Source organism: Corvus moneduloides, chromosome 5, assembly GCF_009650955.1.
Source record: "Corvus moneduloides isolate bCorMon1 chromosome 5, bCorMon1.pri, whole genome shotgun sequence".
NCBI lineage: Eukaryota > Metazoa > Chordata > Aves > Passeriformes > Corvidae > Corvus > Corvus moneduloides.
In genome coordinates this window covers 41,840,400-41,855,911 of record NC_045480.1, presented here as the reverse complement: position 1 = coordinate 41,855,911, position 15,512 = coordinate 41,840,400, and the positions used below count along the sequence as shown (strand labels likewise).

Sequence of the window (15,512 nt, the reverse complement as noted above, 5' to 3'; positions counted from 1 at the left end):
CTTAATAGAGTTCGATCTAGAGTAGGACAAAACCAAGTAACAACACAGGAACTAGCTCAGATGAGTGTATGTGGCAGATCCTGTGTCTTGAAAAAAGAGGCTCAAAACCACTGGTACTCACTGAAGCAACTGTATAGTAGATATCACATTGTGCAGAGAATAAGAATTTAAGTGGGCTTCTAGACAAACTAAACTTGAAGTAATATTTTTTTATCTCCATTTAAAATAGGAGGGATACCCCTTACACGCTGTGCTACCTATCTAACCCTCTCTGTTCAAAAGAAAATGAACAAACAAACAAAATCCACCCTGACAACACCTGCCTCTTATTTTCTGTCTTGAAATTCCAGAGGAGCAATTTCAGACAGAATCCATTTCAGACTGTATTGTATATCCAAGATAAATAAGCACTCCATAGTCTCTTTTCAGCAATCATTCCGGGAAATCTTGCCTACAAATCTCCTCTACTTTTTAATATGAGCTGAGACCAAAACCCTTCCTTATCCATTTTAGTCAGTCAGAAATCTATGGAAGGAATACCTTATGAATGCATAGCTCTTACTTCACTCTGAGACAACCAAATTTACATGGAATAAAACAATGTTTCACAACCTGAGATGGAACAAGTTCTTGAACAGAGAACTCGCAGCAAAATTTCTCACACTCCAATGACCAGCTTATCCATTTCTATGATTTACAAGTCAAGAACAATACACTTCTTATATAAAGTTATCAGTGCAATTTGCTTCAAGTTTTCCACCTCAATTTCTGGTTTTCATCTTACTCCTGGGACGTAAAATCTGAAGGCTTAAGCAATGATTTAACCAGCTATGTTGTTAACTAAACTGGAACGAGGAGCTTTGTTTTGCTGCTCTTCAACAAAGATACAAAAGGAAATAAAAGGATTAGTTAATCAAGAGGAAAAAAAAAAAGGCAGCTATGTCTTTTATCTCACATACAGGAGGGCCTGTTCCAGCATTTATGCGAAGATAACAGCTAAAACAACAGCAAAACAGAACTAGGAATAGGGCTGCTCTGCATTACCCAGCTCCATATCATAAATGTCACCTCCCCAAGAAACAATTCTGTTGAGAGACCTTTACTTTACTGCCCATTCCTGCCCCACAGCATGCGCAGACTCAAAGTATGCTGTGTTTACGTATTTTAATGCACCCTATACAGATCTCTATAGGCCCATGAAATCTTCCCAAGAAATCTCACCAACATTACAAACCTGAAGTTCATGCTGAAGCTTCACCAAAGCCAACAGAAGCAGAACTGTATTTAAAGTTGTACTTAACATTAAGCAGCCTGCAGACAACTCTGAGCCACTCAGGAGTTTGAGAAAGCCCACATTTTATCCAAATAAAGATTTACAACACTGGAGAAAATAGGCAACAGTGCTAGTTTCCCCCTACGTCCTTGCAGCCCCTCAGAATTAAGCTAGTGCGTTTGTAGGCAATTCTTCCCATACTCTCTGAAGCACAGCCAACTGTTCTCTGCTCCAGTACTCCAAGTCCTTCAGCAAGCACTACTGCTTGTCCCAATCCCATCTTCCCAGCCACAGGCACTATCTCTATTCCCTCAACGCTTCTCAGAGCAACGGGACACAGCTGTGAACAGAAAAGCCCCAAGTGCTGACCATCACACCTGGGCTTCCAAAAACATCCTTGAAAGAGGAGACCACCAAGTACATATTTTGCTACTTTTGTGAACAAGATTACTTAAATTCTTTAAAAACTGCTAACCAAGCCCTGAAAAAGTGTGCCACTGAAACACAGCATCCACAGCCAGTAAATTAATATTCTACACAGGCTTTGGCAGCACTAACAAGGCTACATTTACATAAAGATGAACTTCTTCAGTAGTTCTTACATATTAGACACTACTTTATATGCACTTCCACATCTCGATTGCTTCTGCCAAAAAGAATGGGCTAAGTTTAAAAATCACTCAAGCATTTCTGACAATTTTAGCCAGTGATAGAATATGGACAGCTTTCATACCTAGAGGAAAAGAAAGAAACATTTTAAAATAACAGCTGTTGATGTGGCTGAGAAGATGGAAATATTAAATACAGTTTCAAAGGAAGTATCTCTGGGAATCAGGTAGAGATGCATACCACCACATAAGTCATACAGCTATTTTACATGTTTTCAGAGAGAAGGCTGCAGTTTATTTTCATTCTTTTTTTCCAATATCCACTGTAACTGGAATCCTGTTTAATGGCCATGATAAAAACATCCTTTTAATATACCAAGCATCTCAGAATCATAGGAGTATTATTCAACCAAAGTTTGTCATGAAGACTTCTTCAATCTTTCTAGATATTCTAAGTCACTCAAACTAACATGGACTCAGCAACTTCAGTAATAAGGATATGACCTTAGTCTCAATTTTTTTTTTTTTTTTAAACCTAATAAATCTGTGCCAGGAAACCCCAACACTAAATGTTTGAATCAATAATTCCATTTGGTAGGAACTCTGAGAGAAAAATCAATACAGCATATAAATCAAGCAGAATGCTGAAAAGATTAGTTGATGTAAAGTAAAACATGAAATATGAAAAAGTTTAATTATGAATTATAAAAACCTTAAAATCAGTCAGTACATTAGGCTACTGTAACAACATAAACTCCCTAAGAGAGTTTCTTGAATGCAGAATTATGTGAGAGAACCAAGAATCATGACCTTTAGCCAACTCTTATTCTCATAGCAAATCCATTCAGCATTATGATTCAGTTATTATGATCCCAAGTCTTCCTACTTTAACATTTCAATTTTTTTCTTTCAAAACTCATGCAAAGAAACTTATTTAATTTTATTTATTTCTTCAATTACACTTGAAATATTTATTTGATTGTTTAAAATATCTTGCTGATGTTGGTAAATGCTTTTTAAATTCAGAAAGATTTGGAACAGAAAATTGCAATCCATCAGATAGAGTGAAGAATTTTATCCAAGACCATGATTTGTAAAATCTTAGATTATGATTAATCAAAACCTTAGCTAATGTCAGTCTTTAATTGCTCTCTACAAACAGATTCATAAATGCCGTGGTACCATATTTTGATAGTCTCCCACTAAGATACATGAATTCACCTGACCATCACTAAAAAAAATGGATCTCTGTAATCCTATTTGCTGGGTTTTGTCTATCTCTTTGGCTCTACTGGGGGACAAAGTGGAGCATCTCAAAGGAGCTGGAAAGGTTGGCAAGACAATACGGAATACAGTGTAAGCATTTTACCAAAGCACTGTGTCTTTGGTATGAACTAATGCAGCCATTTGCTTTCATCACAGAATTTTAATAAGGAGATACTTCTCAGATTGCAAGTACTTGTGAAAATCTTGAACTTTCCTTCGAACCACAGAGTGATACTGCTTTGATCAATAATTGCTGTAAGCTTTTCTGTTTTATATCAGTTTTGTTTTCCATTGTGTTTGATTGTTACTTTGCATAGATAAACGACTGTTGCCCCAGGATACTTCTGCAAATAAGTTGATAGTCTCAAAGGTTTTAATTATCCTGGTTAAAGAGAAGTTACTACTACTCTTGCTACTTGATGGGAATTCTAATTAGTATCAAGCCTGTTTTGTTTTTCCTTTTGTGAACATATTTTAAAGATTAAATTAAATTATGTTCTGTAAATCGCATCTTTATGATGTAGCTTGTTGACATTAAATCAGGAGCCCATTTTAAAAGTTTGCAGAAAAATTTTAGCTACCTAGCTAGTTAGTGTACCTCCCCCTGTGGCCCAGCAGGTACCATTAAATGAGACAAATCTTCCAACATATAGTACACTTAAAAAAGAATTACCATCCGTATACTTTGCCACAGAGTAGCTGTGACACTGTGTGGACCGTAAAGCTTACCCAGTTGAAAACATTTTCTCAACGTTCGTTTTTCAGTTACCAAAACCATAAAAATAACAGCATATAGCAGTGTCACCACATTTAAACCCTTGCTTATTATTCAGATGAGTAAAGGTGAGGAATTGTTAAACATACTTCGGGGTCATAACATTACAGCTGCATTTCCTGGTGTGCACTACTGCTCTGCACAGAATTATTTTTGCATTTGAATGTGATTTGAATTGCATGTGCTTTACTATATATAAGTCATGCTGGTTAAATGAAGGGCCAAACTCTTGAATAACACAAATAACTCTCCAGTGGAAATACCTTGTGTGTTGTAGGTATCTAGGTTACCATGTTAGTGAAAATTTTTTAAATCATTATGGCACATTTCTTATGCATACAAGTTTAAATGAGACCTGTTAGAAGCTTACTTTGATATACTTCAAAACACAGGCTAAAAAATGATGGATACCATAAAGAATTTAAGAATACATTTGTTCTTTGAGTTGCACTGTTTTCCTTGTGCAATGGCCTGTTTTCCTAGAACAGAAGTAACTCATACTCGGAAGGAATCTAGCCTCATCCTTAATAGAACACTAATAATGTAATATATCATATTTTATTAATGCTTTTGTTATGAGTGTAATGCCTTAGGTGGCAGATAAGGTATATTTGTCACAGGAAAATGAGACTGTCTGCACTGGAAACACAGACTATTATTTCTGTTCTGGCTTTGCAATTACAATATAGAGATCATGAAAGGTCTGCTTGGGCTACCGACCATTCAGCAAATAATACAGTGATACAAACAAACGAGATTCCATCCTTTCTTAATATATGCTTTCTTTTCCTGTTATTTTTCATGTGCCACTGGCAAAGAACAGGCTGCAGAGCACTGCAGTCTGCCGTGCTGATCTGAAACACAGCTCAAAACCTGATTTTTTCTAAATATATGCAAAGAATCTGCATGGCAACCAGCAAATCACATGAATGATAATTCAGCAGCTGTAAATGGACTCTACATGAAGAGCAACCTACTGCCTCCCATACAAGCTATGCCAGAAAAATTTGGTTTGATGGTGAGCGAATAATAACCCTCCAAATGCAATGTGGTTTAAGATTACTTGTTTCTATTGGTTTCAGAACATACAGAAAAATAACACTTTAAATGGAGAGGGACTTTACTAATATGTGTTCTCATTTTCAACCTTTGGAATGCAGCATGTTGCTCAATGGGCATATACAGCACAAAGGATGTTTACATCACTCTCTTAACAAAACAAGAAAATGGAAAATTTTTTTTCTCTTGCCTGACTTGCTTGCAACTAGACATCTAAGAAACAGGCCTCTTAATCCTTAATCTACTACTGAGCCATTAGAAATTACTGTGCAATCAAAAGACTGCATACTATCTCTTAATTCATTCAGGCACTTACATTCTATTTTTCTTTAATTAAAATTTGAGAAGTCAACTTACCTGACAAGTGAAAGCTATTGGGTCAGCCACTTTCTTTAAAATGGGTTCAATTTCCTCTAGTGCAGTATAGTACTCAATCTGTGCTGTCGTCTTAATGACTCCCCCACAGTAGACATTTACATATACAGGGCCAGCAGGAAAATCTTATAAAACACAAATCAGAACAGTAGCTGAAAACATTTTACAGTCCCAGACCAGAGATCTTGGGGAATGAGTAAAAGAACAGAGAGTATCACAGAAAAAACAGAGTTGATGAACTGACTGGATTTGCATTTCACAGATGATTCAGTGTAGTCAGTTTATTTATTCAGGTCTTTCAGTCTAACATCACAAAGCTGACAAAAGAAAATACATATCTTTAAATCTGTATAAAGAAAAGCTATTCTATTGCTTCACATTAGAAAGGAGATGAAAACAGAATGCTTAAAATTTCCAACGGCCCTTTGATAGACTGATGACCTATAATCAGCTCCCTTATGCCTACATGCTAAGGAAAAGTTAATTTATCACAAATAGTGCAATTGCTATTCATCTTATGAAACATTTTCCTTAACTGCAGTCAAGGTTCTCAAAATCGTATTTGAGCTAGGCTGCAGAAATTGCAGTATAATTAATCCATTCCAGTTGTTTACCTCGTAAAAGCCAAGGAGAGAGGCACTTGTAGTCTGTTACTTAAGTAGGACTCGCTCTGTGCATGCAGCACAAGCCTACTTTATGAGCACATTTCCCAATCCATTAGTATTTGTTGAGCCAGCCATTCTGCTGGACCATACTAGCACAGTGTTCTTAAAATACTAATCCTGCTCACAAAACGGTCAAAAAAGGGGCAATTCTGAAAATGGAGAAGAGTAATAGGGACAGAGAAACTAGACTAATAGTACATCACATTAAATCACTTAAATGGAAACTGCCCAAATGTGGGTTTAAAAAAAAAAAAAAAAAAAAACAACAAAATACAACATTTTTCCTATAACATCACATCAGGTGGACCGACAAAGGATACTTCCAAATTTCCACTTTTCCAGGTTTTGAAACAGAAAGAAACATTGAACACAAATTATATAAGAAACACAGTTAAACTTGGGCTACAGCTCTCTGCCAATTTTTTCATATTTCATTTACTTTTCACATTTTATTTCTTCACCCACTACAGAAACCTTCTTGTGATCAACAGTGTTCTCACAAAAAAAAAAAAAATTGGAAGAATCTTTTAAGATCTGTGCATGAGGAGTGCAGCTTTTGCTCTCTGAAATCCAGTTACAGATGGAAGTTCCCTGTTCATTACGTTCTTTCCAGTCAGGTTTCTAAAAACAAACTCTCTGCACCATCTGATAAAGAACTCAGGCCATACATAGCCATCGTCTCAGGACAGTGTTCAGGATGAAAATTACAGAATCAATTAGGCTGGAAAAGACCTCCAAGATCATTGAGTTCAACTTCTGACCAACCACCAAGCTGTCAACAAGATCATGGCACATGTGCCACATGCAGTCATTTCTTGAACACCTCCAAGGATGTGACTCCTCCACCTCCCTGGGAAACCCATTTCTATATTTAACAAACCCTTCTGTGAAGAAATTCTTTCTGATGTCCAACCTGAACCTCTCCTGGCACAGCTTGAGGCCAGGTCCTCTTGCCCTGTCACTGGTTGCCTGGGAGAAGAGACCAAACCCCACTTAGCACAGCCTCCATTCAGGTAGGTTGTAGAGAGTGACAAGCCTTTTCTCCAGGCTGAACAACGTCAGCTCCCTCAGCCACTCCTCATGTGAGTTATTCTCTAATAACTCCAGCTCCACTGCACTTCTCTGGACACAATCCAGCACCTCAGTGTCCTTCTTAAAGCATGGGGCCCAGAACTGGACACAGCACTTGACTGGTGCAAGTCTCACCAGTGCCAAGTCACAGAAATCATCAGGTCACAGAATTACCAAAACATAGCTCCAAGAAGCCACAGTGGGAAATTGTAGCCTATGTGCATGTATTTCCTCCTATCCAAGGTTATACTGCAATCATTTTGGAATAAAATATTACGTAAGCTCCTCTGGGAATTCACAGCATGCAGCCCAATAGCAAACTATGAATACACAAGTGAGAAATGTTTTAATTCTTAACTCACATCAAGAGTGGGGATAGGTGTGGCCCTTAAATCTGCACAAATCTTCTAAGAGAAACTGTTGTTAAATAGTTGAAACTGTTATCAACTAGTTACGGATGGAGCACCAGAAAAAATCATTGGGAACTAGCAAAGACCAGTGATACAGAGAAATGGCATGAATGTGAAGAGAGAAAAGAAATTATTTCCTGCATCCGTAAGAATTATGGAGAGGAATATCACCAGATTTACTGCATTAAATATAAAATGAAACATTTAGTAATGGAGTAATAAGAAAAGAATATTAGGTTTGCATTTTATGGATGTAATTTTGAAGAATGTTAATCTGTAACTAATCAATGGCATTTTAAGACTGCCACCTGCCATTTAACCACACAAAACCAATCTAATAGAGCCTAGGTTCCCATAAATCACAAGGTCTTGCTTCTCGGCATCATTAAAAGTTATGTGTGCAAAACTCATGTACAGGAAACACCCACAAAATAGCAGAAAGGGAAACTACTTGTCAGAAAAAGTGAAGGGAGTTGAAACTTCTCAGTTTTTCTTAAAGGTAAAGAATATTTTTCGTACCTAGGGCTTTCACGTATTTGACCTTCTTGTTCCAAGAGGCTGTCTGTGTTCTAATTCGTTGATTATCTGCTACGAATTCAATTTCTAGAGTTTCTTCATCTATTTCATCTTTCAACAGAATGAATATTTCACCAGGGTTCTACAAAATTAAAATGTGTTCTCATTAGTCCTTCAGAAAATTATACTGGAAGTGTAACATTATATTGAAAGTGTATTGGAAGAACTTTCCTTTACCAACAGCTTCATGCAAAAAAAAAATCATACTACCAAAATATGATGGTATCTCACTGCTTCCTTTAATCTTTTACTTACATAAATGACACAAGTAATGTAGGATTTTAAATTCGGCTTACATAAGAATATTTCAAAACAGTATTTTAAATGCATATGTAGGTGAATTGTTACATTTTCTAAGGCCCCTCTACTTTATAGTCTGGAAGAATGACATCCATCCTAGTAAGAATAATCTAAAATACTTTAGACACACTTAACCTCTTACAGTGAGGTGACAGTAGACAGAAGCAGCAGGTGATGTGAGACAATAGCCCTCTACTACCTCCTGAATCAGGGGGAAAATCATTCCCCTAGAACTGTACTGATCTCAACAATGAAATAATGTTTGCAAGTCATCTTTAAAAGACAGCAATAAAATCTGTGAGATTCCAGGTACAATGCAACTTCCATACATATATAAGTGGCCACTCACTTATATAAAGGAATGCAGCACTGTATTTCGTACTTCCTCTGTTTATGCTGTCACATATTTCTCACAGCCACGCTGACTAAAAACACACATGAACATTTATGTCCACTTCATATGCATGCAGATACATACATATACATACATATAAATACTTCTGACTTAATTTAAACTCAGCCTAGGTCCATACTCATGATGCCTTAAGAGGCCTCCTAGAAACAGAGACTAGACAGGAGTAAAGGAGTAAAGGTAGGTATTTATTTGAAAGGCCTTCAAAGGTACACCCTGGGGAGCCAGAGGCTACTGCCAAGATGGACCCCAAGATGGACAACAGGTCACAAGTTCTTCACACTTTTATAGGTTTGGTTCATTTGCATATCAGGGTTAATTGTCCAATTAAAGCTTCAGTTTAATGATGTAATTCCCCTCAGCCTGACCCCCTTTCAAAGGCTTCTGGTTTATACTTTTTGGGCCTAGGACGGTCTGGGTGTCCTTGAAGAGCAGGCCCGGAGAGGCTTTGTTATGTCTACATAGCATGAGAGAGCAGAAGTTTACAGGCTACAAGAAACTTCAGAGTTACACATTAAGCAGTACAGAATTTGAAAAATATAAAAGTTAAAACCTCAGGCATCACTCACACAAGCCCTGTGTAATTCATGGTATGGGCACATATGCATGTATACATACACCCATCCTGGATTCTTGACGAGACAAACTCCGTATCTCTCAAGAACTGCCTGATTACTTGCTCCCTCTAAAGTATAAGGCCCAAATGACAGTAATACTTCGACTCAAGCTGCTAAATAACTCTAATAGAGCTGTCTCCAAACTACTTGCAAATCTTTTGACTGCAGTGTGGATGCAACACAAAGGCAAAATTAATCCCACTGCAGTCTTGATGTACTCTCATTTTGGTCCCTTGACAATTTTTGGAAACGAATAGCAGATATAGTATGAATGAGATTGCAGCAGGAAGAGAAGAAGTACAATGACTGTTATCCCAAAGATTTTAGAAGTCTTACCTCACATGATAATCTTCTCGGAAGCACCAATATTGACTGCTCATTACTTTCTAATCTTTCAGAGAGTACCTCTGTTTTAAAAGTGAGGTTTGTTTCTTCTGATGCTCTCCTGACATCTGACAAGTTAATATCAGAGATAGTCTGGTGATCTGAAATAAATAATGTGAAATGAGAACATTGTTAATAATCCTAAATCAACAAAACATGGCAATGATGTGGTTTCCAATGTATTACTCATATGGCATTTGGAGTCACCTTAAGGACAGCGCATGAAAGCCTGGCAAAATTCCTTTAATATAAATGTAATGAGGGGGCGTCCTTTGATAAAGAGCTTCCCCCTGAAGTTTTGATCCTGCAGCCTTGATTTACATGAACAGGCTCTGCACATATGCTTTGTCTTCCTAAAACAAAAAGGGACATAACTTTTAGACAGAAATCGTTGTTTTGTAGTCTCAGAACTCTCATACACTGGATGAAATGGGATTTTTACCACTCTTCCTTTCTCTGTATGTAAAGAAGCACACGCTGAATGTACAACATCAACCCACCTGTCTACAGGAAGGGCTTACACGAGGGCAGTGATACCTGTAACATGGTACTATGACAGTAAGCACAGATTTCTTTGACACAAATTCCATAGTATTTGCCTGCCTTAATGGACTAAATGATGGATGGAAGGCATACATTTTTTAGTAGGATAATCTGTGTTTGGAAACGCTATGCCAGTTATACAGGTAGCTTGCAATCAGTTTCTTTTCTGTTTTGCTGCACCAGAAAACGCCCAAGAGCCTCTAGTGAATATAGTGAATCCTTCATCGCTTCACAGAATTTTAATCATGAAATAGAACTGAAAACTGAATCTGCAGAGCTCTGACTAAGCCTGTGTTTTAGCAAAGGTATCCTTTACCTGCTATGTCTCAGCTGTACCATTACTCCTCCTTTCCAGACACTCTATTACCCTGTGCAAAACACTCCTGGCACCCATCTCAAAGGACTGCAGCAGCTCTTCATCATGGAGGATTACTCAGTATACTGCAGTTAGGTTACTGATATCATTTCATGCAGTTCACAGTTAAAAAATCTTGACTGGCTGGTGAGGCAATGTCCTGAGAGACATCCACACTACCTTGTATTACTGTAAATTATGAAAGACTCATAGTCAATTACATTCAAGGATACAAAGAACTTTTGATGCACATCTTCTCCTCTTAAATGGATATAGAATATTAAAGTAAATTAGCAATGGGCAGAATACAGAACAGCAGCAATTTGGCTTTGCTCAAAGAAGTACCACAGCCCTCTTGAGTTTTTTTGAAAAGACTGAGGTACACAAACCATACAGTGCCCCGAAGTGGTACAGAAACCTTTCCTGTTAGTGTCAGTACTGGCAATTTGGAATTAGTTTTCTCACTTCTTGCCTGCCTTTACTTCCCCCATATGCACCAGTTCATCTGATACAGAATGTTTCTTTTCCTTACCAATCTTGCCTTGCTTAAGGTATAGATTTAATAAAGTACCTCTGTAATAAATGTGCCTGCTAAATAAAATTATGCCATGGTATTCTATGTCAGATGTAGAATCTTTTTTACCCAGGCAAACACTTTGATTGTTAGGAGAGATCTCATAAAAAGTACAGACATACACATATACACACCAAAAAAAAAAAAAGAAAAAAAGAAAAAAGAAGCGTCAATTGTCCATAGTTCCTTGAGGAAGCTGAAGTTTCCTTGAACATCTAAATTAGGCTGGTTTGATGACCACCAGTAGCCAGTAAAATCTGCCCAGCCTACTCCTGCTTATATTCTCATGCCTTTAAGGCTAAATAATTCTGAACTTAAGCTGTGAATTCAGCGTAGATTTCTAAAATTTCAATGAACCTACGTGCAGATGTATTTTACTGAAGTAGCATTAATTCCATCTCCTTTAATTTACTTGAGAAATTAAATAGGCTACACTGAACAAAGGTTATTCTGATTCTTAATGAGAACCCACACACAGTTCAATGCAGTTTAACTAATCCAGCTCAGAATATAAGCACAGTAATTTCTCTGATTATCATTGTGAAGACTAGACTTTATTTAGCACTGCCCTTCAGGAAAAGGAAGGCCTGAACTCTTGCTGAGGAAAACAGTTAGGGTATTTTACAGCAGCCTCAAGTACCTAAACAGAGCCTAAAAAAAATGTGGAGAGGGACTTTTTACAAGGGCGTGTAGGGATAGGACAAGAGGGAATGGCTTCAAACTCAAAGAGGGTGGGTTTAGATTAGATGTGTTAAGAAGCAATGCCTTACAGTGAGGATGGTGAGACACCGGCACAGGTTGCCCAGAGCAGCTGCGGATGCCCCATCCCTGGCAGTGTTCAAGGCCAGGTTGGATGGGGCTCTGAGCAACCTGGTCTAGTGGAAGGTGTCCATGCTTACGGCCAGGGGACTGGAACTAGATGGTCTTTAAGGTCCTGTCCAACTCAAACCTCTCTATGATTCTGTGATTATATATGCCCAGAGCACATATTTTGGGAATGTATTCACATGTTAAGTTGCTCATAAATCTTACACTTACGTACACAGAATTCACTTCAGAAGATAACTCATATGAGGTACATGCTGCTTCTGAATTTTTTTCTGCCACTTCAGGCAAAGGAGTCTCACAGAGACAAGAAACATTTCGTTATCAGATTGACAAAATGAAAGGAATGAATAACAAATCTGGAAGGCACTGGATTCTCAGATGTCAGCCATCTGTCAGTGATTGTTCTTCAAGGATCATGTAGATGCATTCTAATCTATGTAAAGTTCATGACAACTTTATTTCTACAGTCTGCACTCTACTTATCAAAGATGATAGTAGTCACTTTCACCTTTTAATGTCAATAATTCATCTCCTGAGAACATTAATGCTATTGCTAACAAGTTGGTTTCAATTAAGATAACATTTTCCTCCCTGTTAATTATTTCATTTTAATATTTTTATTATGCCTAGTGATATCTAAATACAATATCAGAACTTCAACCCAGTCACTACTCTGATAGCACAGCTATCCCAATAACAGACAATTAAGAAATGTGGCTCTTGCATCAAAGACTTGGATATTTACGAGGATTAGGGATTCCCCTACTGACTCTGAAAGTGGCTATCAATTTACTAGCTAAAAACCATCCAGCAAGACCTCCTTCAGTAAATGTCAGGTCTACCTGACAATCAATGAACTCTGTACAACAGTCCAAGAACCACAGGGATCAATATTACCACTACAGTACAGTCACCAAACTTTGGAGCCACCATCTCCAGCACTCAAATCCCTACAAGCAGTTGCACACGATCTGTCCTAAATTGTGGAACATGAAACAACCACATGAAATGTTATTTGCAATGCTGAACAAGGAATGCACCAGAGATTAAGCAAGCCTTGGTTTGTTGGCATTAACTGAAACAAAGTAGCTCATAAAGGTATTAATACTACAGTAATGAGACTGCAGTAACACAAATGGAGCAAGGATAGACTGTATTTGTTTTACATAGGCAGAAGGTGTTGACAGATGTTCAAGTCTTTTGAACACTTAAATTTTAGACATCTTCATTATTTGTCCTCTTTACATTCTTGGTTTTAACCTGAAAGCAATGGCTAAGGAGCTCCACCAATTCATGAGGCTTTCAGAAAAATTCAGAATTTACAACTGAGGGCGAAGATTATCTTAAAAGAAACATAAAAGGAACATCATCATTATTCTGGAATATGTAAGAGGGAGGACTTATTAAAGGGTATTTGTTGCTTAGTGAATATGTTCTTTTATCATTTTATATAATGGTGACCTATTCGTGAGGTTTTTAAAATGTAGCAGTAGCAATTAAAATAATTGATGAATAAAACCAGAACCTTTCTTGTAGGATCAAAGTATAAGAAATTATTAACTATATCTAATGATACATAGACAACACTATCAGCCAGAAGCTAAAAAGAAAGGAAAAATGTATGATCATCTTCCCCTGAGTAATCAGGGCAGTACTACCGGGAATTAGGATCTATTAGAGAGGGTAATGCTTCATTTCCATCAGGTTACTTTTGTTGGCTTGCTTTTGACAAATATGCTGCTGACAGTCACATTGAGAAGACTGATCTTAAATTTACGTTCATTTTAAATAGTAAAATATAACACACACTTACTGTAACTTTACTGGGGACAGTGCTGATGTTTTCAGCTTCACTTCAATGTTCTCTCCTAATTCATGTAACTTCAATACATCAACTTGGTATATTTTATATAAGACCCTTTGGAACACACTATAGCTTTCAATTTAACATTTTGAACTAAATTCATGACATGACTTTGAAATTGTATTCCTTTACATAAACTGAGAAATTTTAATAAAGCATCTCAAGTCTCGTGTGTATTCAACAACTAATGCTTCACCATGGCTTCTAAACAACTCTCCTGCCATACCCAACTTCCCCCTCACCCCTAAATTCTAACCTTTCAAATACAGTCTCTAGCTAGCCTTACTGCAGCCTACATGAGGATGAGAAGTGTTCTCCAATTACTTGGTACTTGCTACACGTTTTGAGTCAACAATGTATGCGACAGATTTAGGGCATTAAAAATAGCAGAAAACAAACTTATGAAAGATTTATGTGTTTTCTAAGGCTACCCATGAAATGAATCTCTCAGTCAAAATTAAGCTGGTTTTACAAAAGCAAAATGCCTGCTAGCTATACAAATTTCAGTTCTTCCTCAAGTTTTGCTAAAGCAATGCCAGCTGAAGAACTGAAACTGTGGTACAAAAGAGGCCCTCAATTATCCCTAGATCACATATCATACAAGAGGATGAAAAATATGGGTAAATCAAGCTAGGCAGATGACAAGGAATGGGAAGGTAATTTAGCACGTGGCCACCTTGCCACATGAAAGAAATGTCAGGGTGTTCCAGTGTCAAAGATTAAAATGAAGAGGATTACAGCAGATCATTTAAGTGCAGGAGGCATCCAGTGTAATACGGTAGGCCCACTCTCCAGCACACCATGAGGTAAAGGCAGAGGTGGTGCCACTGGGTTTATTGAGGTATCACTGAAAAGGTTCCCATGTGTAAGAGACTTCCTTGCAATTCAGAAACCTGCGGTCAAACATGTATGTGAGTGGCCAGCAGAAATATGGATTAAAGAAGAACCATACAGAAAAAAACAAAGTACCCTTCTGTAATGCGGAAAAAAATCAGGAAAAAAAGACATATGCACATCATGTTCTTCTTGCAATCCACCCTAAGTTTATTATAGACATTTATGAAAGATAATCCTGTTAAAGTGTGGGTATCTGTAAATGCTGTATGAGCTCAGCAGAGAGTGCAGCAGAGTGGGATTGAAAGGGAGCCTCTAACTTCACAAATCGCTCTATAAATTACCTGAGAAAGGCTGTGAGAAACAGGGAGGCAGAAAACATCCACCACACTGTGCTTCCTTCAAAGGGCCTGTGCTCTGCATGAACGTGAGATTTACTCATTCTTACCACAGGCACTTTCTAAGATATTTCAAAGCAAATCCCCATTTCTGCTCTGCTGAAGTTTTCTTTTATTAATGGCAAGAGAGGGCTTAGGAATGAAAAGTGTTTCCAAAAATCACAGAAAATTATTAATACGTACTCAAACACAGAAACATCGGACTTCAGTTTTAATTTCTTTCATTTGTTTTCTATGACACAAATTCCAAACCAAGATAAACATATTTATTAGTGAACAAGTTTTAAATAATGTTTCTCTCTATGTTGAACCAACTATCTTTTGC

At 37.4% G+C, this 15,512-nt stretch overlaps 1 protein-coding gene across 3 annotated transcripts in view; it reads right to left on the bottom strand.

Annotated features, from left to right (window-relative positions):
- BANK1 (B cell scaffold protein with ankyrin repeats 1) overlaps positions 1-15,512 on the bottom strand; it is a 137,771-nt gene that overhangs the window by 89,157 nt on the left and 33,102 nt on the right. For all 3 annotated transcript variants that reach the window (XM_032109898.1, XM_032109900.1, XM_032109899.1), the window contains exons 4-6: positions 9,744-9,892; positions 8,022-8,160; positions 5,339-5,481 (exon numbers count right to left, since the gene is read on the bottom strand). In XM_032109898.1, coding sequence (XP_031965789.1) covers positions 5,339-5,481; positions 8,022-8,160; positions 9,744-9,892 — 431 coding nt within the window. The remainder of the gene's footprint in view (positions 1-5,338; positions 5,482-8,021; positions 8,161-9,743; positions 9,893-15,512) is intronic.